General features: G+C 47.9%; 2 protein-coding genes across 3 annotated transcripts in view; one reads left to right on the plus strand and one right to left on the minus strand.

Annotated features, from left to right (window-relative positions):
* The window catches only part of ical1 (islet cell autoantigen 1-like), a 30848-nt gene extending 30199 nt beyond the window's left edge, over nucleotides 1-649 (plus strand). Inside the window, exons 12-13 of one of the 2 annotated variants that reach the window (XM_028806160.2) lie at nucleotides 283-372; nucleotides 458-641. In XM_028806160.2, the coding sequence (XP_028661993.1) occupies nucleotides 283-372; nucleotides 458-573 (206 nt within the window). In that variant the 3' untranslated portion in view covers nucleotides 574-641. Of the gene's footprint in view, nucleotides 1-282; nucleotides 373-457 lie in introns of both variants that reach the window. The other variant, XM_028806162.2, reaches the window with a different exon arrangement.
* A 110-nt stretch (nucleotides 650-759) lies between these two features.
* Nucleotides 760-19104, minus strand: fam117ba (family with sequence similarity 117 member Ba). The gene is made up of 8 exons (XM_028806159.2): nucleotides 18690-19104; nucleotides 3118-3269; nucleotides 2932-3024; nucleotides 2176-2289; nucleotides 1954-2100; nucleotides 1641-1863; nucleotides 1446-1566; nucleotides 760-1353 (listed from the first exon to the last, which is right to left on the minus strand). Exons 1-8 carry the CDS (start codon nucleotides 19000-19002, stop codon nucleotides 1089-1091), a joined length of 1428 nt encoding a protein of 475 aa, XP_028661992.1. The 5' UTR covers nucleotides 19003-19104; the 3' UTR covers nucleotides 760-1088.
* Between the last annotated feature and the right edge of the window lie 5562 nt (nucleotides 19105-24666).

Below are 24666 nucleotides of genomic sequence, written 5' to 3' on the forward strand. Positions count from 1 at the left end.
TTTAGCCTGGGTGGGCTCAGACTTGACTACACCAGTACTCACCGAGTTCGCATGGGCTTGGTCTTCAGTACATGACCACTGCCTGCTTAAATCTGGGTGGGCTTTGACTTCAGTGATACCTGCCTAGTCTTGGTGGGTTTAGACTAAAATGTAATAATGCCCATCTACCCTGGATGGGCTTGGACTTCACTAATACCTGCTTAGCTGAGTGGGCAGACTTCAGTACCCTCACTCATACACACTGGGTGGTCACTGACTTCAGCTTGTTTTCCCTGACTGCAGGCTGGACGACACCCCCCATGTTCAAGGCTCAAGCAATGGAGGCCCACCTGCAGGAACCCACCCAGAGTATGGCCAAGACAGCCCCCCAAGGTGAAGTAGTGCCCTGGCTGCACTTGGTGCCCCCTGCTGCTGCCACTTAACCCTAGCTGTTGGTTTGTTTGTCTCCTACCTGTAGGCACAAAGACTGCAGCCAGCGACATGTCTGCCTGGTTCAACCTGTTTGCTGACCTGGACCCCCTCTCCAACCCCGATGCCATCGGGCGCACTGATGGGGACCTCTTGAATGCCTGAGTGGCTGCTGGTGGGCCTGCCAGTCCCAGCAGATGAGTGCCCCCTCTACCCCCGTGTGTTTGGATGGATTTCTAATAAAATGTTTTGTTTTTTTTTTTTTTTTGTCCATTGGTGTCCCCCTCGCCTGCTTTGTTTCTGTTTCGGGTCAACACGGACCCCCATCATGCAGAGGCTGCTCACGCCAGGTGACGTAGAAGCACAAATTTATTGATTTTAAAAAAAGATAACAAAGTGCAAAGCTGTTGGATTTGCTTTCCTTGTCCATACCCACCATGCCAACCCTAACGACCTCTTGAGGCAGGCAGAGACCCCCGACCAGGAGCCCCCAGCGTGCAGAGTGTAAAAAAAAAAAAAAAAAAAACTGGAGACAAGCCGCTTGGGACCCGTCCCATCTCCCTCCACCCTTCTGTCCAGGGGGCCACCCTGCTGCCCACTTTAGTTCAAAAGTCTGGCACCGCGCTCTTTGGGGAGGTAAGGCAGCTGCCGTTTGGTTAAGTTTGTCGTGGCGATGCCGCTTAGTCGTCGGACTCCTCGATGTACCGGGCCAGCGGTGGCGGCTGCTGGCTGCTGGTCGACGTGCCACGAGAGACCCGCTCCTGCTCGCCATTGCTGGGCAGTAATGCCAGGCTGTGCGTGGAGCTCTTAAATGTCAAGTCTGGGGTGGGCAGCAGTGGTTTGAGAATGCTCACCAGGCAGAAGGCCGAGCCACTCTTGGGGATGAAGTTCACTTTGTTCTTGTCGGGCGCGTAGAACGGTGGCACCTCGTGCAGCTGCCGAGGCCTGTGGGAGGACACAGGAAAGTGAGAGTGGCACAAAGACACCCCAGCTCGGTGACCTCACCCCTCCCCCGCCCACCTGTACCCGCTACTCACGCGCCTTCCTCGAAAGCCTTCACCCTCTCGCAGCCCTCGGGCGGCTCCCGCTTGAACGTGTACGTGTTGTTAGGTTTGGGCGAGCAGGCGTATTTGGGCAGCGGTGAGCTGGCACCGTATTCTGCAGGGCGACAGACATACAAATTAGCCGGCAGGCCTGGCAGGAGCCAGTGCCACCCGGGTAGGCACTCTCACCTGTCTCTTTGCCATCAGGTAACAAGTCGTCCGCCAAGCAGGGGCTGTCCCCACCGCCCTCCATGGAGACGGCCAGGAAGGACGGTGACACCGAGTGCGAGCGGCTGCTGCTGTTGCTACTCCTGTCGGCCCCCGACGGCGTCTGCGTGTCGATGCTGCGCGTGCTGCTGCTGCGGAGGGGGAGCGGAGGGGGCGCCCGGTGGCCGTCGGGAATATCCTGAGGCTGCAGAGCCACGAGACACAACAAGAGTGACAAGTCCGCCGGGGTCTCCCTCACCCCCAGACCACCCACAGAGACCAGTAGCGGACTCACAAGCAGCTGCTCCTCACGGCAGCCGCCCTCCTTGATGGTGATGCGCTCGATCTCCTGGTTCAGCCCCTCCACGCTGTTCCGGAAGCGGCAGGCTGTGGGCTTGGACACCGATGGGATGGGGATGAGTACGCTCTTTGGAATGTGGGTCTGCAAGAGAAATGTGGAGATTGGTGACGGCAGGAGGTGGGCACGATAACAGCGACGCCAGGGGGAGACGCTCACCTGCGACTGGTTAATGGCACTGTGGTTGCCATGAAAGGGTGACTGGCGCTCCTTCTCCCGATGGTGGCGGCTGCTGTGTTTGCTCCTCTGCAGCTGTTGACGCAGCTTGGCAATCTATGGGAGGGGGGAAGAGAGCAGTAGTGAGATGTGTGCCCCCCTAGAGGCCAAACGACAGTGGAGGTTGGCATAGAGCTGGGGTGTCCTGGAGGGCTGCAGGTTTTCATTCTTTTCCTGATCAGTTTCACTGCTCATGAACTCCCGAGTTTAGGGATTCGGTCCTCTGTATTGATTTGTTTCTTCATTAAATGGCAGCCAATCAGAACTGAGATGTGAGACGAGCCAATCAAAACCGAGATGTGAGACGAGCCAATCAGAACCGAGATGTGAGACGCGCTGACGGGTGAACATCAAACTCCTGCCAATCCTTAACCAGACGCCGATTGTTGCTGTTAATCAAAGCCGTCGCTGAACTTCAGGACTCGTCGCTGCTCTCATTCTGCTCACTTTCTGTTTTGGTGACCTGAGCAGACCAACATGGCCGAGGCCGTCACCTTCCTTTATCTTCAGGTGAGCTGGTCCTGCGATGGCTTGTTTTGTGTCACGTTATTGTTTGGCTGCTCATTAAGGAAAGAGAGACCACCAAGGGGGTCTGAGTCACAAAACAAGTGAATTAGCAGCACAAACTGATTAAGAAGACGGTCAGAATGAAAACCTGCAGCCACTCTGGCTGGACCCCCCCGGATGCTGGACGCTCACCTCCTTCAGCTGGTCGGTGCTTCCCCAGGAAGCAGATCGTTTATGGGAGCCCTTCTTCCTTTCTGAATATTCTTCAGCCCAGGCACTGGGGGTCTGTGGAGAGAACAAAAAGACTATGAAGGGGGGGGCACTGTGTTGAACCCTCAGACCCCCCCCCCCAAGAAACCAAGGGTTACCCAGAATTACCTGTGTGGCCTTGTCCCTCATGCAGGGTGCGCATGGCGTGTGTCCGTCCCGTGGCCAGTGTCCAGAGAGGTAAGGGGCTGCAAGGGTGTCCAAAGAAGACGTCCGCCGGATGTTGTTACTGGAGGGGCTCACTGGAGGGGGCCGTGGTCTTTCTGTATGAAGAGAAGAGATGGACATGTGACATGGTGGCCTTTCTTCTCCGAGATCAAAGCACGGACTGTTGTCTGGCCATCTGCCCTCCACAACCCCTGCTGGGCACCCGTGTGCCTAATTGCCGGTGGCAGCTGGCTGTCTGGCACTAAGATTTGCTCAGGCCTCACTCGACTGGCCCAGGGATATTGGGATTAAGCACAGGCAGCAAACACCAGCCAATGGCGGCCCCTCGGCACAGTCAACATGCCCAGAGGGGAGATGGTGAGCACACCAGTACAGGTCACTCGGCTAACGACCTGCCCACCACAAAAGTGGCAATGCAGAATGGAGAAAAGGGTGAGTGGCACTCAACAATGAGGGAGGCCACCCGAGGCAGTACTGGCATTGAGAATGCCCACCGCTGCGGCCAGAACAGCACCTCTGGTGTCCACACAAGAAAAGCCAAAAATGGCAGCAGCGTCAACTTGTCAACAACAGGCGAGAGAAGGGCTGTGAATGGCAGTTACACTGGGCACTGACTCGAGACTCGCTGGGCACCCAACAGTGGACCACCTTCAGCGATACAGCCGAGTGCGCACACCGCAGACAACTTAATACCTTTCCTTATTTCAGTAGTCATGAATGACACGGGGGGGCATCAGCTCAACTGATACCATGTAACACGTTGCCACTCTCTGGCACCGTCATCAGTCAGTAGGAGTACCTGACCAGGACTACACCGCCCCCTAGTGTCTGACCTCTGTTATTACTTATGTCCTGAGTTCAGAGTTCTGGGAAATTCTTCATTGTGACAATCAACATGCAACACATCGCCCTCTAGTGTCCAAACTCGGTTATAGGGTCACTAATGTCACATGTCCTTAGGATGGTTTAAAATTCCTACCTGTGCCAATCGCTAATCTCAGGGTAGTGAAGTAGAACCAACTCACCGTGAAATGACGGGAACCCCGACTACTCCACCCGCTACCGTCATAACATTACAGAGTCCACAGAAATCCATCATTGTGCCAATCAACGTGCAGCTCATCTCCACGCCGTCATTGATGAGTCGAGCTACCGGGCAACCAAATTACGGATTTCCTTATCGTACACGCTGGGTAACTGAATGTCTCAGTGCGTCTTCTAGTCGATTCCCCAATCCATGGTGTCCTCTCTCAGAGGGGTATGTGGGGTGAAGCCCACTCTCTCGCTGGCACAACGCAGGAGCCGACATTTAAAAGCCACAAAACCACCACACTTGTATAATTTAACTGCACTCCAGTATGAAGTCGCCGTGTTTCGACACATGGCCAACGTCACAACGTAGTTGAGAGTTTCAGAATCAAGTGCGTACGTGTGCCACCACCACGTGTGTGCCCCTCCACACATTGTCTATGCATTTCAGTACACGGCTGTCAATGATTCACATCCTGCACGGTGCCTCACACGACGGCTACGCGACCGCATCTCCCGAGACGACACCGCCATGTTACTTCAGGTCTCCGCGCCTTCATAAACCACTCACAACGTCTTCAGGACAATGGTGCCCGTTTCACCCTCCACATATCCTTACCCACCCTTACTGCTAAATTACTTTCTGTCACCTCTGGGCGGCTCGTCTTCAGATTTCCTAATGTCCTCCAACTGCTCTGCAGACCCTCTTCAATCAGGCGACCTCGTAAACGGGAAGTTTGGCCCGATTTATCACGTGAAATGGCGTTCCAAAGTCGAGCCATTTAAAGCGATATCCTGCCCGGAAAACAAAAACTGAAAACTTACCAAACACGGCCGCCGTTGAGCTTCGATAAAAGGAAACCCGTAAGCATGTTAGTGACGACACAAAGTCTCGCACAATCCTGGTACCAAGATGCTCGAGGTAAGGATACAAACATGAAGTGTGAATCGGATCAAAACCAACCATGTGACACAAAGCACCGCCACCCGGGGAGGACTGCGAGTGCTGCACGCTTTTCAAAATGGCTCTCACTCTCCCACTCTCCTCCTATCAGAGTCACGCCGGGTCTCAAGCACAGGGTCATTCAAAAAGATTCACTCGATTTCAAAGGACCAATCACAGGTCACAGAGTTGTGACTGTCACCGGACGAGCCTGCGAGGAGATGTCGACCCCTCAGCTCCGTCAGTATGGGAGGTCATATTGAGCCCTCGTGACATGACGTCATAAATGTGACGCTCACCTAAACCCTTTACCCACACTGCACTGCTCTGTAATGACGTACAAGTGAAACAAATCACTTTGAAATCAGACGCATCTTTGTGAACCCCACCGGATTTTACAAGACGCGGATCAACACTCGGCAACGGCATTAACTGGTAAGTCTGAAGGCTTCTGTTCGCCCGTCCCGTTATTCCAATGTGAAACGTCAGTAGGGTCCGGAGAGTTTATTACAATTTATTAAAAGAAAAACGATCATCGCTGGACTGCAGAGCCCAATTTCACACAGCAAGACGCATGCGCCCCGTGTTAGTGAAGACACATCTGTGAAAGGTGGGAATGTTCTTAAACACGATGTCAACGAGTGTGTTGGGATTGTCTCTTTAAACGTTACAACAGTCTGGACGAGGACAGGCCATTCATTCAGCCCAACAAAACTCGCCGTTCCCATCCACATATTTCTCCTAAAAAACATCAAGTCCCTAAAGTCCTTCTGTCCCCCACACGACTCGGTCTCTTGGTTTTCATCCCTACGTTTGTTCTAAATTTCCCCTTCACAAGTTTCCAGCTGTCCCCATGCTCTTGATGACCTCATTTTAAAGTCAGTGTCTTGACCCACTGCACTAATCCTCTTCATCATTTTAAACACTTCAGTCAGTCAGGTCTCCTCTTCATCTCTTAAACCCTTCTGCCCCTCAACATGGAGTAAAATGGGGTCCCTGTCATTCCTTATTGGCCATACTTAAAGGAAGTATTGGAATTAAACAGGAGAAGGTAAAACCAAATGTGCAGGACAACTGAGGACGGTTCAAACGGAGGCTCATACACCACTGTGGCGGGAGTGTCACCTCTGAAGACAACGTGCTTGAACCTGACATTTACCTTCATTGGTAAGGAACTGGTAGGAAGTGTCTAACCTGTTTGAAGGCTGCTCACCTTGAGCCCACAGAGGACTGGACTTTGTGTTACGTGTTATACGTCTACACAATAATTTAATGAAGTGACCCCTCGATCAGGCCAGGGAGCACGTCACCGCACCCACCACACGACAAAACAGCCAAGGATCCTGGTTGTCAACTCCCCAGGCAGTCCCACCCTCTGGAAATGACCCTCTATTTGCCACAGCCAGGCGTCCCCTTGGCCTGGTCCTCAACAATCAGGGTCCCGTGAGCCGGATCACCCTCGGGTAATCACACCACATGGCCGTAGTGCCGTAACTGACGCTCTGTCACAGTGCAGGTCATGTGCCTCATTCGGGACTCAAAATCAAACCAGCGGGACCCCTGGACCCTCTGAAGAGACCCACATGAAGGAGTCCAGTCTTCATCTCGGGTCACTGGATAGCGTCCATGTCTCACAAACAGGGAGCACCTTAAAGACTTGGACCTTCGTCCTTTTGCAGATATCAGGACCACCACACACCCGTGTCCAGCCACCTCATGACATGCTCCTTCAATCCGACTGCTCAGTCACCTGAGCCACGAATGTCACTGCTGTGGTAAGTGACCCTCCCCTCGATCACTGAGCTGCATTGTCCTTTACTGTCACCGTCATGTACCTCTGTATGTATTAACGCTTTCAGAAAGTTGGGTTTTTGTCCTGAAATAAATATCTGAAAGTGTCACCGTCTCAGACACTAACTACGCAGAGCGTGACCCGTCCTGAGCTACTTCAGGGTGTGTTACAACTTCGACTTGCAAAATGACAAACTCTACTGAGGAGGCTCAGCAAATGGAAACTAAGGTTTAAGCCAAAAACGAGTAACAGAAGCCTTAAATACCGAGCTGCTGACATAAAACGTGGCACGTCTGCCGAGTGTCCAGTGCTGTAATGCAGATTTAGTACACACCCTTTGTGTGACACGTTATGAGACTGTCACCAACCCGCCGTCTAACCGTCACAGCATACGCCTGTTTCTTTGAGATATTTTACTTTTTCGTATACGAAGTACTTTGATAGTACTGTAATCATCTAAAAAGTCTGAAAAATACCATTTCTGGAATTATGTGTCTGTCTGTGTGTGTGTGTGTGTGAACGCGATAACCCGAGGACGCTTTCACTTCAGTCAACCAGGTATTTGGTACAAAACGCAGATTTCTATCAACTTTTGGGTCATTTCCACCAACCAGAAGTGCTACTTTACCTTTTTATTCATTCCGCTGCAGAGTCCGATTTATTCACCTTTACTTTTACAGTAATTGATTTCTCGTTGATTGTTCTTCAATGTCCATAATAGAATAATCTAATCCTTGTTTTGTGATATCCATCCCCACATCTGAGCATACGAGAAGCTCGAGGGGACATCACTCGCAGTTTTTCTTTATCTTGCACACGAGATGGTAGAATGTTGGTGCCTGAACTGCACAATCGAGGCGCGTCTCGTGTCATTGTAGGCCACCAGGTGCAAAGCACTTCCACATTTCCTCGGACACAAACACAGACGGTTGCTGCACTGTGAACAATAACTGGGGGGGCTCACGTTTTCTTGTCTTTCTACTTGATTGCAATCATTTTGCTTTTTTTTTTTGCCACACACCTACTGCGCCATGCTGAAGCTTCTCGTGACCGAAGTCACCGGACATATCACGACAGTTCACTCGCAAGGCGTCGTAAGCATCAGTTTCACTGTGCGTGTCAGCGTCTGATGGCCCGCTCACGTTTCCTTCTCTAGCACTTCATTCCACTAACAGTTTGGTTTCAGTTTGTTCTAAAACTGACTTTACAGCTTCTTGATTACACGCCATTGTGTGTTAGGTTTGAAGGCTCCGCCCCACTCATGAATATTGATGAGTTACAGTAGAGTGGCAAAATACATAGAAACTGTCATGATGTTTTAGCAGCACAATGTTACTTTATCCACTAGATGGCAGCAGAATACCACCCTGAGCGTTAGTCAGGCCTAATGTGGTAGATCATTGGATCATAACAACTTATCCCAAGGGACACAGGGGGCTTAACCGTTTTTCCATTGAATTTGGAGTCCAACAGATTCTCCGGTTAACGCCAAGGAGGTTAAACTGAAAAAGTTCAACTCCTTCAGTCTCTCCTCGTACCTCTTAGTCCAAAGAGGACCACTTCTAGTGCTGCTAGGTCTCTTTTTGTAATGTGCACACCAACACTGGATACAGAACCCCAGGTGAGGCCTCAAGTCCTGGTACCCTTCTACTATTTAAAAGAGAATCACAATTTAGTGACATTCTATATGAACGCACCACACAGCAGACCCTTTGCTTTTGATTTAAGACTTAATGGATTATTTAAACAAAATAAAATCATTATAAAGCAAGCAAACTAATTCCTCCAATCAGCATCACAAGTGTCTTCTAATTTGTCACTCTGTCTCTGCCTCACGCTGAACACGGATAAGAGGAGAAGGAAAGGAAGAGGATAACAGCCAAACATGGTCAAGGTAAAGGCAACAAGATCTTCCAAGTTTCTGTGACCATCGGTGCCAAAATGATCAAGAACTTCAAGGTCAACAGGACCACAGCCAACATTATGGAATGTGGCGAGAAGATGAAGTGTGACCCCAGAATGAACAGAAGGACAGCTCAAATGGTGGAGAAACAATAATACACATTCAGGCTGACCTGCAGGATCAGGGCTCACCATCCATGGCTGCGTGAATGAAGGTGGACCCCATGACAGGGTTAAGGAGATCGTCCATCACCAATTGGCTGGACACGTCGTCAGTTGGCTAAAAACACTTGCACTTTCCTCCAAGTCTCAAACTGCGGCCATCGCTTTTCTTTTTTTAATTTAAATCTCAGGCGCCTCACAAGGAAGCGGTCAGGTCCTCGCATTCCTGTGCTATGCCAGTTTAGCATCACATCGTCACGGGGGAATCTTACGACAATTCCAAGGGCCTGTGACAGATGGGTTGGGGCCTCAAAAATACTGGAACATATATATATTATATTTTTAGTTTTTATTAGCCAGTTATTGAAAATGCAGGAATAATCTTCTTTGTGTTTTTTGGCCAAGTCGTCTGTACATGGTGTCCCCTCCTCTCTTTCTGCCTGATCCTTGCTCACCTCGGTTATTAAGCAGCTGCTGCAGGCCATCGTTCAGTGGTTCAGTTCCAGCAACACAAAAACCTACCTAAGACAAATTCTGGGTTCCCAAAAAGACAGACAAGAAAAAGCTGAAGGTGAAAAGTGAGACAACTGATCATTCTGTTCTTCTCAGGGATACGCCAGTTCATTAACGTCAGTCTAGTGGTGCAAACAAACCCGTTTACAGAATCAGAGAACCGAACCCGACACTGACGACATTCCAATTAGAAGCCAGTTTGATACGCCGTGCAGACACAACGCTGATCAATAAGGAAGGTGCTGGAGCGCAGGAAGGTGAAGACGACTCACTTTGTGCCAATAAGACAATCGTGATTTGTAGCAGTTTTAAGTGAAGTGAATCACCTCTGAATCATCGTAAGAACATCACTGAACACCGTCACGTGTGCCGAGTTACAAACACAACTACTGCATCCTGCGCACCTTCATAACCCCCACCGTCCAGTGAAGACGCTTTCAAATTGTGATGTGACAATCACACAGCCCTACTCCATGGTGGAAGACTCCAGACTGGAGTTTGCTAAAAGGCATGGGAGAAGGTTCTTTGGACAGATGAAACGAAATCCGAGCCTCTTGTGAAGTCACAGATGACACAATGATGCCAGCCCTACTGTGACAAATAGAGAAGGCTCATCAACATTAGGGGGCTTGCTGTGCTTGAATCTGCGCAGGAGCAGAATGAAGTCAGAAGATCATAAAGGCAATCTGGAGCGAGTGTCTGAAAGCTCCGTCTAGCAGGGTGATGACCCTAAGCACGTCTACGAGCATCTAGAAGGCCCTGGAAAGCTCAGAAGTGGCCTGCTAGGAGTCCTGTATAGAGGAGTATTTGAGCAACAGAGGGAAAAAAAGTTAGGGACACAGTGAAAAGGAGTATCCTCATCACCAAACGGGTCACTCTTGGCCTCCCCCTCTCACATGTGTCTGGATAAAAGGACTTTCTTACCAACCGGCTCCAGACTGTGACACTCGGCCCCCACCACTCCTCCATTCGCACACTGAACACCAGTACCCCACAAGGCTGTGTGCTGAGCCCCCTCCTTTACGGTCTCTACACCCACAACTGCTGTTCGGCCCACAACAACAACCTCATCGTCAAGTTTGCTGACGACACCACAGTGGTTGGACTTGGCAGCCTGGTGTTCAAAGAACAATCTGGCTCTGAACACCAGGAAAACCAAGGAGATCATTGTCGACTTCAGGAGGCACAGCACCGACCTGGCCAACCTTTACATCAACAGCAAGTGTGTGGAGAGGGTCCATACCTTCTGGTTTCTCGGCGTCCTCATCTCCATGGACATCTCCTGGACAGACAACATCACAGCAGTCATCAAGAAGGCTCAGCAGTGGTTACACTTCCTGAGGGTCCTCAGAAGGCACAACCTGGACTCCAACCTGCTACTGACCTTCTACCACTTGTCCAGCAAGAGCCTGCTGGCGTACTGCATCACAGTATGGTACGGCAGACAGGGAGAGGCTTCAGAGAGTAGTAAAGATGGCACAGAAGATCATCGACTGCCCTCTCTCCTCCCTGATGGACATTTACACCTCATCATCAACATCATCAAGGACAGCTGCCACCCTGGCTTTGATCTGTTTGACCTGCCGCCTACAGGGGCATCACAACAAGGACAAATAGACTCGAGAACAGCCAGAACCGTTCTAAACTACACAGTCCAACCCCCCAATCCCTGGACCTCCTTCTAGCCATCAACTGCGCAATATCCAATATCTAAATGGTACTGATAATAACTGTGCAATATCATTACTCTCAGGGTCCAACATCCACTACTCACTGCACATGATCAGCATTATTGTGTAATATTTAAATTATGTGCAATAGTTACTTATTCTTCCATTTGTATATAGCGTCGCAGAACTTTTTTTGCACCATTTGTTTACTGACTGGGCAGCATGGTGGCACAGTGGTAGCACTGCTGCCTTGTAGTTAATAGACCGGGGTTCGCTTCCCGGGTCCTCCCTGTGTGGAGTTTGCATGTTCTCCCCGTGTCTGCGTGGGTTTCCTCCCACAGTCCAAAGACATGCAGGTTAGGTGGACTGGCGATTCTTAAATTAGCCCTAGTGTGTGCTTGGTGTGTGTCCTGCGGTGGGTTGGCACCCTGACCGGGATTGATTCCTGCCTTGTGCCCTGTGTTGGCTGGGATTGGCTCCAGCAGACCCCCGTGACCCTGTGTTCGGGTTCAGCGGGTTGGAAAATGGATGGATGGATGGACGTTTATTGACTTGTTGTGTTCTCCATATATGTTTGCACTGGAGGAGCTGCCTTTAATCTCATTGTACATGTGTATAGTGACAATAAAAGGCATTCTATTCTATATGTGATTAAAGTGGAAATTTCGGCTTTTATCTCAAAATGCCCACTTTAATCTTGTAGTTTATCATTAAAGGAGACCGTTGTAAACGTCATCTTCAAACTGACCCCTTTGTTAATCGCTACCAGCTTCTGTGGCTTCCTCCTGACCTGACAGCAGCAGCAGGTAACAATCGCCACATAGAACACATTACATCTATATATATAATTCACTAAGTCCATGGCAAGCAAGACGCACACAAGACAGCCATGCCCGCCAACAATTCACTAAACAGCCGACCATGGCACATGCGAGAGCGAAAGCATTTGCCAAGAATGTGTTCATTAATCAAGAACAAAAGTCGGAGGTTCGAAGAAGATCACATACCATTGTAGTTCTGACCATACACGATGCCAACTGGCGATCCGGCGGCGTTATTCCCATGACCCGCCGGGCAGCCAACAGGGTAACCAAAGTCTTAGAGTTCCGGGGGGAGTATGGTTGCAAAGCTGAAACTGAAAGGAATTGACGGAAGGGCACCACCAGGTGTGGAGCCTGTGGCTTAATTTGACTCAACACGGGAAACCTCACCCGACCCGAACGTGGCTCGCAGGTGCATGCGACTGAGGCGGTGTGTGGAAAATGAACAGTCAACGTGACTCACAAGTGCATGTGGACTGTACACAGACAAAAGCAATTCTGGTGAGGAGTTGGGGGCGGACACATGAGCAGGCAGTGCGTACTGAACGATGACTAAGAGATGACTTAACAAATCGGCAGACTAGAATGGCGGGGGCGGAATGGGCGTCAGACGATCGAACTTGCCTATCTAGAGGATGTAAATGTCCTAACACGGGTTCCGTAGGTGAACCCGCGAAAGGATCGTCACCGGTTGTGCCGACCCGACGTTGGACGGTTAGGACCCAAAAACCTCTTGGGCCCGCTTCCCTGCTCTCTCTCCAGAGTTCCATCTTTGCATTCACTTACAGTCGTATCCTCAAACCCACCCCATTTGGACAACTGTGTCTTTCAGGAAGTGTTCACCCATCAATACATAATCATGCGGTGTATGCTGCGCCACAGGTTGGCTAGTTTGTAATATTCCAGCTCTCTGCATGTTTAGAATCCTTAGATTTCTACTTGACGTCACTTCCATGATGAAATGCATTAAAGTATGTATGTTACATTTTACAGGTAACTTCATTTAAATAAGGAATACTGTTAATAATGACACATATGGGGTGGCACGGTGGCAGAGTTGTAGCGCTGCTGCCTCGTAGTAGGGAGTCACGTCCCTGGTGTTCCCTGCCTGGAGTTTGCATGTTTTCCTGGTGGGTTGCCACAATGTGCTATGGTTTCCTTCCAAAGACGTGCAGTTTTGGGGATTTGGTGACACTAAAATGACGCCAGTGTATTCACCTTGTGATGAATTGGTTATGGCCTCACACCCAAGACTGGCTGGAATGGGTGCATCCCTGGATTAATGGATGTAATTATTAAACGTCCATCCTTTTCAGAGATATTGTGGCAAGGTGTCCTCCGAATTTAATGGATGTTAACGGCAATTCCCACCACAGCAAAGCCAAACCTGCTGTCCCAGTGATGATATCTCGCACTGCCACCTGATGGAATCTTCCAGATTTACATACAGTGTGCGTGTAAGTATGTACAGAACACCGCTCGCGTAGCAGTTGTGTCCACTGGAGCGCGCGTCATGTCTTCTGAAGTATAAACCTGGCCTTTGAGAACAGGAGCACTCCGATCAAGATTGGGCCAAATGGCCAACTGAGGGGTCCAGAAGTCTCATTCAGAGCTACAGAAAGCACTTGGTTGCAGTCTGTGCCTCAAAAGAGTGTGGTATGAAATAATAATCATTGGGACCCCTAAACTTTGTCCTTGCTATTTTCATTTGTTTCTATTGTTTAAAATAATACGTCAGTCCAATATCGAAAACAAAGGGTCTGCTCTAGGGAATAAAAAAATGGGGGCTGCCAAACAACGGCTGTCAGTTTCAACTTATTACACAGAAAACTGAAGGGTGCAGATACTTGTTAGATACATAAGGGTACCCTCTCTTGACTTGTACTCTACACATCAGGGCGCTATATAACCTAACATCCTGTCAGCCTTCTTACCGGCTGCTGTCCACTGTCTGGATGTAGTGGAGGACCAGTCCACTACGACTCCCAAGTCTTCCTCACACCGATTAGCAACCACCTGACCCCGTAAGGACTGCTCCTTCAGTCAGGTCCCCCGTCACACAGACAAGGACCACCCCAGCTTATCCAAAGAAAATCTGTCCTGTGGCCCATCCATCTACCAACACCGGCAGCAAATAAAAAAGCCTGAGACGTGGTGGCCGATCATCGCCCATCAGACTGTGGCAGGTGCCACAAACACGCGCCATGTGCGTCGGCGGGCCTCGCTACACTCTTGCCAGTGAGGAGCGGCACATTGACTAATGGTGTAACAGACTGAGTCACTGCCTATTCGGCCATACTGCCTTTTCATTTCTGTGACCTGTTGATTCATCCTACTGTAATTTATTTTGCTTCACAAAACCAAAAATAGCAGTCATGCAAAAAGAGCTAAAAACCACAAAATAAAATTCAAATAAATTCTTATATTGCACAATTGCTGCCTCCCAGCTCGGAGCGCTTTAAACACGCAAAGACAACATTTGATGAAACAGAACGCGTAAAGTGTCACACAAATGAGCAGGCCGGTCGGCGGAGCGGGCTTAGGTTATCTATGTGCCACCCCAGCCCCAGACAGGCCCTCGTATTTGTGCTGCTCACCTTTGTGACACGGAGTGTGAGGACCAACTCGCCTTACTGACTCCGACTTTACACGTGAATACTCAGTAGCCATGTGGTGGGTGCAGCAAGGTGCTGTATTGGCGCAGACTCCCAACCACCAGACGAGACGGAAATAAGCCCACAAACGCCAGAGTCTGTCTGTGCTGCCCGCTAACTTGACGCTTATGTTACCAACCACTTCCATGCACAGAATTATTATTGTGTATCAATTTTTGTCAGTCACCCTGTGAGTATCTCTCAATTCCCGCTTTTGTGCCAGTTCTAACAGGTTATAATCTGGGCTGCTATGCCATCCACTTAACAGACTGGCACCTTTCACTGTGTTCCTCACTTTTCTGGTTTTCTGCAGTGGCATCTGCCAATGGTGTTGGAAGGAATGTGGACACTTCAATGTTTTGACAAGACTTGCTCCATCATGACAAAAATAGTGTGCCCGATGCTGCCTGGTCTTTTGGCCTTGAAGCCCTGCAGGTTAATTGTCTCCACTGGTATTAGACTTACCACTGTAACCATTACATCTGAGTGTAGTTAACAGTAGATGGACTGGCAACCCAAACCAGGCTGGTGGGTGGTACCATACCCAGTCACAAGGCCAGCGGGACTGAATGACAGTGGAAGTCTGCCCATCAGGCACAGGTGTTCCCAGAGTACACTGGTGGCAGCGCTCCCCTCTGGAGGCCTGTGGATCTGCATGGCCCTGCTGGGTGGTGCTACTGGGATGTCACCCTGTCCTGTGCCTGGAGGTTAAGAAGCGGAGGACAGAGATAATGGAGGTGGTAAAAGAAGACGAAGACTGCTGTGTCTGCGAAATAGCAGAAAGGTTTATGAAAAAGATTTTCCAGACAAATAAAATGATCTTATGAACCCGAGCCTTGCAGAATGTAGTTGTGGTCTGGGTTTGGGCTTTTAGGGGACTCCAAACTTACATCACAGTAATTGAGACCATGCCTGGGGGCTCATCTATTTTTACTACTTATTTGTATTGTAAACGTTTCTATTAATTTATTTCTTACTTTTCTCTTATTGTAAAGCATGTTGAGAGAAACTTTTAGTATTAAAATAGACAATCGAAACAAGCGTTGCTGTTGTGTTGCGGCCCACACTAAAATAAGGAACCCTCAGGACTGTTAATCCCATTGAAGGCTTTCTCAAGGGGCGAGCAGGGGACGACAGGGGGATTGGTGTCACAAGATTTTTGGATGGATGGATGGCAGCAGGGAGGTGACATGCAGTTGTCACTAATGCCACTGCAGCCTTCAGGTGTCTTACTAGCTGCCCAGATTCCCCACCCACAGCCTTCTCTTCTTCGCTCCTACTTTTATAACCAACGTTCCCAAAGACGGCTCACTTGCACCGTTTCCCTCCTAACTCCTTCAGCTTCCTTCTTCTTTTCTTGCACTCACGGTGGTCATGTGCCCGCCGTCTCTGCTTGAAATCACCATTTTACCACCAGCCAAGTCTCCTCCAACACCCCAAACTGGTTTAGTCAGGTCACAGTCTGAAATAACTTTTAGCAAGCAACTAGTGACCAATGACTTAAGGGGGCTGGACGTGCCTCCAGTTTCAAATGGAGCTACTGCTGGTCCAGCACTTTTAGACTTCATTGTGAATAAACGTTAACCGTTTCATGTGTTGCTTCATTCGAATAATTAAGCATATATGTGTTTATATTGTTATAGGGACTGCAGAGTGAGGATGAGATGACCAGTACAGGGCCCCCCAATGTGTGCCACCCTCTTGGCACAATGTGAAGTGGCTCTGGTTTCATTCCATCCAGGCTCCTCTTCACCGAGCACTTCAGGCTGACATTTATCACCTCAGCTTCCTCTCCCTTCGTTTGGTTTCCCTTGCTTGTTTAAATTCAGGGTTCTTGTTTCCGTTTTATCGTTACTCACAGTAACTTAACAATGAAGTGAAAGTAACTTCAAAGCCAGTGGCAGAACAGACACACTTGTGTCACTGGCACCTGTGTGTATTGTTCACAAACCAGTGGCTCGAATAAAAACAACAGACATGTTCTCCTTTAGCTGATCTTATCAGAAATCAGGACTCAGCTATGGTAGAAAACTGACATTGGACAACAGAACTAGGGGCAAATGACTTAAAGGGAAGCAAAGTGCCATCAAAAACAGGGAGTGGCAGAAAATTCAAAAGAATTACTGAAATCAAAACCTGCGGGCAACCAGAGACCATCTGGGCAAACAAGGAATGGCAATTAGAGAACCAAGTGGAGGAAAACCAACACTAAAGATTTCTATTTTATCTGTGATGTGTGTGATCCAATACAGACCGAAATCCGGACCCCTAGATAGCTTTAGCATTACAGAAAATGGAAAACACATTGCAAGAGTGTTAGTGGCATCTTCAAACTTTGTAGGCACCACTCTGTTTGTTCCATAAGATGCCATTCACCAAATATAATGTGTCTGATCTGTCCTACTTCAGGCTCCTCAACAGTTGGGCACCCCACCTGCTGTACCCTGCATAACGCTTGCCAAATATAGAGAGCACCTGCTCTGTAATACTAAGGGACTACCTGCTTTGTCCTGCGCGAGACCTTTCAACACTGGAAGCACCTGCTCTGTCCTAAACAAGCCCATCACACCAAGAGAGACCTGCTCTGTCCTGCATGACGGGCACCAACACCAGGAAGGCCCTGCTTGGTGTTGTGTGATGCCCATGAACACTAGAGGGCACCTGTTCTGTCCTGAACGAGTGCCATCAATGCTAATACCGTCAAGACTATGAATAACCTGAACAGAGAGCCGTGGAGGCCCACGAACAGCAGGGCACCTGGGCTCTCACACAAAATGGCCCTGACATGTCCAGTTATATGACTCGATTTGTTATGGGACAGGCCATCCCTACATTCTACTCAAATGACCAGTAAGCTCAAGAAAAATGTGTCGATATAAAAAAAGCAATTAACAGGTTGGCGGAGGATTACGAGGAGAGTAAGGACCCATGTCAGTCAGAAAAAAAAAAAACACCTACTTTGGTCAACAATGCAAATGTCCCTTTTCAAACGATCTTCTTGTCCCGTCCTTCACCTTCTCACCACACTATAGCAACATAAAGTTTCAAACATACAAAGTTAGTATGGAAGACTGCAGGGGTAGATTCTGCCTCCAAATATCCCTGACCAGCACAAAGCAGATGAATGGATACAAGTGTGGTCTCCTCTTCAAGCTCAGTTCCTGCCTTGAACCCCTTGTTGCCAAGAACGGCCAATTCTATCTAAGGGTGGTCTAAAGAAAAAAGAAAAATAAAAAGTGATCGACTGACAATTTCCAGTGCCACTAGCCACTTTCCCGGAAAACTCTGTTGACTGCTACTGTTACACCAAACTTCTATGCATGAAATCTACTTGTTTCCCAACTTTTGGCCTGAGGGTGCACAAAGAAGCAGCTCTGAGGCACACCAACCACAAAAGTTTGTGTTCAGAGTTTCTGCCCTGGCTATGAACCGCCATTAGGACTTGGACTGCACACCTCGCTCAGGTGGGCCCTCCTCATGCCACTGTGCTCCAAGTCCTTCACTTGTCCAAGTCAACATTTACATTATTCTGAAAGCTAATCATTCACCCCACACCCCCAGGTAGATTGGCATTTCGTTCAAACCTTACTTTATACAGCGCCCTTCATCGTGAGCAGTACCACGGTCCCCTCTCTCTACGACTCCCATGGAGAATGTGCTCGTGTCCTGATCTCCTTTCTGCTCCAAGTCGTGTCCTCCTCAAGGCCCGCACGTTTCGCGTTTCCAGCTCAGCCCTGCCTCGTCAATGACCCTCCATAGTGAGCCCGACTAGTTACGATCACCAACAAACGTGCGCGACACCCCCCCCCGTGCCCCTTAATATAGCGCCTTCTACGGGGTGCACGCTCTTCTCATACAGGAATAGAACAACGTGACAGAGTGCGTGGCCCCCCGCTTCTTCTTATTGTCCTGTCCTGGAGGCCCGTTTTGTCCCCCTCTCTCAGTTTTGGACTCGTTATCCTTCAGGCCCCAGGCCTCTCACCTTTTATTATGATTATTTTTGAGGACCCCCCCCAATCGTACGCTTACCTCGAGGAGAGCCTGGGCTTTTCCTCTCCGGAGATCCCCTGGGAGGCCTCACCCTGCAGGTCGTAGGTGGAGGAGATGCGCAGGGAGAGCCAAGGATCGCTACCGTGGGGCTGCCCCGCGTGGAGCCCGGCGGTGGTGGCGGAGGAGGAGAGGGGGGCAGCGGAGGGGGTGGCAGAGGCGACTGCTGCGGCTTCAGCTGGAATGGAACCGTGGCTTTCATGGGCAGTAGACGGCTGCCGGCGCCCACACTACCGGTGCACGTTGCGACGCCACTGGAGGTGGGCGAGCCGTTCCTCCGTACTCGCTGAGACATGGCGCTCCTTCACGAGGCTCCACATGAAAGGCGATGCGACGGCTCCAAGATCCGCTCCCTTCAGCCAGAGCTCGGCAGCATCTCCGGGGCTCCGAAGGCAGCGAGATTCAGGCGTGTCACGATTGGTCCGCCAACTGAGCGTTCGCCCCGCAACGCTCACTCCCATTGGCTCAAGCCTACGCATGGAGGCAAGCAGCGCGGCGTCCGGAGTCTTGGCCACAGCACACCGATCATTGGTGGAAGCTACAAAGAGCCCGCCCTGCAGCTGACCACGAGCCATTAGCTGAGTCGTCAAACAGTATGCGCCAACGCAGGATCCATTGGCTGTGGGTTTGGTAATGTGTTTGATTGACATGTATTACGCAGGCGGGGATTGGCCAAGTTGCCCTGGAGACAGGCTCACGACGGCGCCATTGGGTCACTGGCCAGATCAGCCCGCCCACAGACGAAGAGTCTCGATTGTCCTGGTGGCGGGAGGTTGTTTATGCGAGAGACGAGCGTGTGTGCATGCGCGCGCCCTTTTTTCAGTAACCTTTATTGTGACAAATCTCAAATACAAGAAAAGGATAACAAGACAAGTTACAGCAATGACAGCAAAATTAAAAGAAAACACTAGATACGAATACAGCAGATGACTAATTTATAAGGTACGGCTACTTAAATATATCTTTCTAAAACAAGTTAAACAGTATAAATACACCAACAGTTGTCATAGCATTTGTTTTTTTTTTTAAACAAACTTCAAACAATGCTCATTTAAAAATGTTGAAGGGACAGAATGTGAGCAATTTCGTTTTACAAACAAAACACCTGCCCAGTATTAATATAAACTCATTTACAACAAATGACTTGTGCGTCGCCATTTGGCCCAAGCTGAGCTCCTCGAGTTCAGACCCGTGGCTGCCGGTTTGTTGCTTCCAAACAATTTGAGAATCGCTCGGCCAGTTTTACCTTTGATTGATGTCATTGTTTAATTAGCTGAACCTTCACAAATTCTGATTTGGAAAAGGGCAGTGTTAATAGTACAGTTAAGACCTAGTGGTATTTTTGGGCCCATCTTTAATGGCTTTTCTTTGCAATTCTCTTCTCCTGTCGAGTTTTCTCACCTATTTGTGCCTTACGGCCTAAAAATCAGCGATTCACAGAGTCAGGCCTGGGACCCCCTCAAGGCTGCAGGTTTTTATTCCAAGCACCTTCACAATCAGTGCATCAGCCTGATCTCTGTGCTCAGCCAGGTGGTGAAACATTTCAGTTTTTGCCATAACTTTAAATGCCCAAGATCCCATTCACATTTTAGTGGAACTCCTCCATTTTGTAGAGTTTGCTCTCTTAGTTGTATCCCATTGCTGACAACAGTGAATGCTAAGGAAGGGAAATAACAGAGTGCCATAATAATAATGATGACAATAATCATAAATAATCATGTGTATATAGCGCCTTTCAGAGTACTTTACATAAGCAGTGGAGCCACTTCAGGCACCAGCAACGTGCAGCATCCACCTCAGTGATGTGATGGCAGCCATTCTCACATCAGTCTGCTAACCACACACATTAGCTATTAGGGGATGAAGGGGTGACAGAGATAGTTAGGAATTAGGGGGGCATAACGCACGAGACCCTGATGGGCAATTTAGCCAGGATGTCAGGGTACGCGCTACTGGTTTTTTTTTTTTTTTTTTGAAGTATGCCCAGGAATATTTTATGACCACAGAGTGTACCCATCACTGCACCAGAATAAACTACTGAGACCTCTAGTTGAAGCAGAAAACCTCGACAACCTTTCAGAAAAATCTGGACGATACATTGGGACAGCTTAGCCATTAGCTAAACAAATGGGTTTGATAGCCCCCTCTCGTTTATCAAATGTTCTTATGCACTGCATCTGCACACAGACCACAAGGCAAGTGCCCCCCACTGGCCTCACCAACACCTCTACCTGCAGCAACCCAAGCTTTTCCAAGATGGACTCCCATCCAAGTACTGGCTGGGTCCAAACAAGCTTAGCCTCAGGTGTGTGACCTGAAGCGACTGATGTGCTCATCTGTGTGGATAGCGCTTTGAGTACTGAGAAAAGCGCTATATAAATGTGTTGAATTATTATTATTATTTTGTTAGAAACATTTGCTAATTAGGCAGGCAGTGTGCCATAGTGGTTAAAGCTTTGGGTGTTAAACCCTCAGGTTGTGGGTTCAAATCCTGGTACTGATGATGTGTGACCAAAACCAAAGAGAAATGAAACCAATTGCATGTAATAATTAAAAATAATAATTCTTTGCATTTATATAGCGCTTTTCTCACTACTCAAAGCGCTCAGCAATTGCAGGTTAAGGACCTTGCTGAAGGGCCCAACAGAGCAGAGTCCCTATTGGCATTACGGGATTTGAACCGGCAACCTTCCGATTGCCAGTGCAGATCCTTAGCCTCAGAGCCACCACTCCGCAGTGTTGTAAATCGCCTTAGCTACAGGAGTCCATTAAATAAGTAAAAAGTCTAAATCAGTGCAGGCTGCCATAATTTGGGACGGTTCATAAGAATATAAATGATAATATATAATAATCCTGTGAACAGTTACACTCCAAATTTAATCTCCCATCAACACCATTTTTCCACTATCTCCAAATTAGAAAACGTTGCTAAATGAAATCTGCCCAATTTTCCTCACCTCCCACCTATTGCAATTCCAGTCCTGGGGAGGCAGACAGCATTACTAGAATATATAAAAAACATTTTACAGTCCCACCTTTTTAAAGGCCCCAGAGCACAGTGGGAAAAGGATCTCTGATGGAGTGGAAGGCAGCCATGCACAGCATTCGCTCGAGCTCCATACGTGCAAAACATTAAGTTGTTGAACTTATATATCAAGCACATCGGTCTCATTTAAGATTGGGCAAAATCCAACCTGTGAATGCTGCAATCGAGCTCCAGCCTCACTAGGCTTTTGGACCAAAATTTTGAAATGCCTAGAAGACAGCCTTGGTGTCCCAGTCCCTCCTAACCCACTAACAGCTGGTGTTTGGTGGGCTCACAGAGGGGCTTAAAGTGGAGGAGGACAAACAAACTGTAATAGTCTTGCTTAATCATGGAGGATCCACTGCATCCACTGAACAGGATCATCTCCAGACAGAGGAGCAGCTTCAGCGACAGACTGCTGTCACCGTCCTGCTCCACTGACAGACTGACGAGATCGTTCCTCCATCACACTATGCGACTCTTCAATTCCACCCTTTGGGTAAACGTTAACATTATACAAAGTTATTGTCTGTCTGTCTGTATACCTGCATTGTTATCACTCTTTAATATTATTTTTTATCAGTATGCTGATTCTGGAGTATGTGAATTATTAATAAAGTATCTATCTATCTGTCTGGAAGAATCCTAACCCACCTATTTTAAGTCAGTGGGTAACTGATGTTCTATACGATTTGAAACTGGAAAAAAAATCAAATTCTCACTTAAGAGGATCTGTGTAAAACTTTTTTAAAAAGTCTGGCAGGATCTTCTAATCAATAACATTATAGAATAAGTATTTATTTATACTGGGGAGAAAGACTCCTCTCTCTCTTTACTACTCGGGCTGTTGGCCTTCCTCTCTCATGGATGGGCGTTGATTTGAATTTAGTTATTTTAAGGTTTGACCTGATTGTATGGAATGTTGTATACTTTTAATAAATTCAATAAAAGATTAAAAAAAAAAGGAAATGTAACGATGCACAAGGTCAAAATCAAAGTGTGTACTAAACAAGAATCCATCCATCCATTATCCAGCCCGCTATACCCTAACTCAGTGGTTCTCAATCTGTGGGGCGGGCCGCCCTAGTGGGGGGCACGAAGATGTGAAAAAAAGAAAACAAGAATCAAAAATATGAAAAATCCGTCTATTGAAACCAAAACAAATGAACTTAAACTACATTCTGATACTAGAAAAATAAATATAGAGTTAGACAAATGTCGATAAAAGTTAAGTAGGTATAATAAAATACGCATCTATGATATATCATTAATTTAAAAAGAACAGATTGGTATTAGTGGGCTCCTTTCAAAAAAACATTAGGGGGGGCGCGATTAAAACTGTTATGAAAACTCGGGTCACAAATACTTAAAGGTTGAGAAACGCTGGTATAATTACAGGGTCACGGGGTCTGCTGGAGCCAATCCCAGCCAACACAGGGTGCAAGGCAGGAAACAAACCCCAGGCAGGGCGCCAGCCCACCACAGGGCACACACACTAGGGACAATTTAGAATCTAAACAAGAATAGTTTTGTCAAATATTTGACATATTAAACATGTTCAGTTTAAATTTTAAAAGTCTTTATATTCCCAATTGTAATAGAAATTTGTCATTTCTCTCCCCTTGACAGAGGGCCATGGTGGAGTTAGACTCCTAGTCCAAAGTAATCGCTGAACCTGAAATAGTCTAAAACAATCCTCGACATGCATAGGTTTGAAATTTGCCATTTTTAACCTTGTGGGAGCGGCCCATGGAGGGCTATAGAATGAAATATTAAACATGGGATCATCTTTGTGATCAGTAGCCTTCAAATCGCATAGAATGACGGCCCATGTGCCCGTATTACCGATCCCCATTTTTTATTTTTTAAGTTGAGAGAAAAAGGGGCACTTTTGAGCCCTCATATCCCATTAGTAGTTGAACACGTGGGGTCAGTTAATGTCACCTGCACAACTTCAAGTCCTCCTGATCGTTTTTGCTGCGGGCTGAATGCTTTACTCTTTACCAGATCTTGGCACAAAATGTGATCCAAAAAATGGCATAAAAATGAGGGTTTTTAGGGTCTAGAAGGCTAAAAATTGGGGTTGAGAACCCCAAAAAAGCTTGAGGTCTTCAATAACTAGACATCAAGAGGAGTCAAATAGTATGAGAAAACCAACACTTCATATCCATAAAAGCAGAACTGATTCTTAGGAGTTTCCAAGTCATTCTTATGATCACAAGAATGACGACTAGGCCCGTGAAAATGGCGCTGAAGTCTTTGCTGCTCTTTAGCATTCAATGTTGTCTGCACCTCTCATCACTAATACTGGTTGGCACCAAAATCCTCCTCCTAATAATAAAAATAATAATGTTGTACTTTATAGATTTTGGTGTGCAGAATGCATTTCTGAAATTGGAATTTCTCCACCACAAACCGTGTTCATTGGAGTTATTGGATTCAGTGAAAAATACCTTCTGGAAATTTTTTTTTTTAACAAGTTAGATTTGTTTTATGGCATAAATATTTTTCATATTTCAAAATATTATTTGGAGCTGAAAAATCTCAGCCTTCCTCATTCTTAACATCAGTGGTGGAGGTGGCACCAACCGGAAATGAAATACGTGCTGCACATCATTGTCTCTCTTCTAATTCCTGTAAATAGCTGGGGATTTATATTTGGAAGGTAAGAAAGAAGCACTTTTTATTGTCCAAAAAACAGAAAATGTTGGTGTTTCAGTAGTTTTTACAGAAATGTGCACGGTTAGCCTGATCTACCGATTGACTTGGCTTGACCAGGTAAGCAAACAGTAAAAGAATACACAGCCCTGCCCTCCATTACTGAGACAACACAAGTTACTGGCTTTACAAACTTTTGAGAGGAAGTTGAGGGGAACTAAAGCCGACCTTTCACTCCAGAGGTTCAGTGGCACCTCAGCTGTCTGGCAGTGACGG

Source organism: Erpetoichthys calabaricus, chromosome 8 (assembly GCF_900747795.2).
Source record: "Erpetoichthys calabaricus chromosome 8, fErpCal1.3, whole genome shotgun sequence".
In the NCBI taxonomy this organism is placed as follows: Eukaryota; Metazoa; Chordata; class Cladistia; order Polypteriformes; family Polypteridae; genus Erpetoichthys; species Erpetoichthys calabaricus.

Bases quoted from the DNA above. Each gene is read 5' to 3' on its own strand.
- fam117ba (XM_028806159.2), bottom strand. From the start codon at position 19,002: ATGTCTCAGCGAGTACGGAGGAACGGCTCGCCCACCTCCAGTGGCGTC. The intron at 3,270-18,689 runs GTAAGCGTACGA...CTCTTCATACAG, and splicing joins AAGCCCAGGCTCTCCTCGAG to AAAGACCACGGCCCCCTCCA. The intron at 2,101-2,175 runs GTGAGCGTCTCC...TTTCTCTTGCAG, and splicing joins GTGCCATTAACCAGTCGCAG to ACCCACATTCCAAAGAGCGT.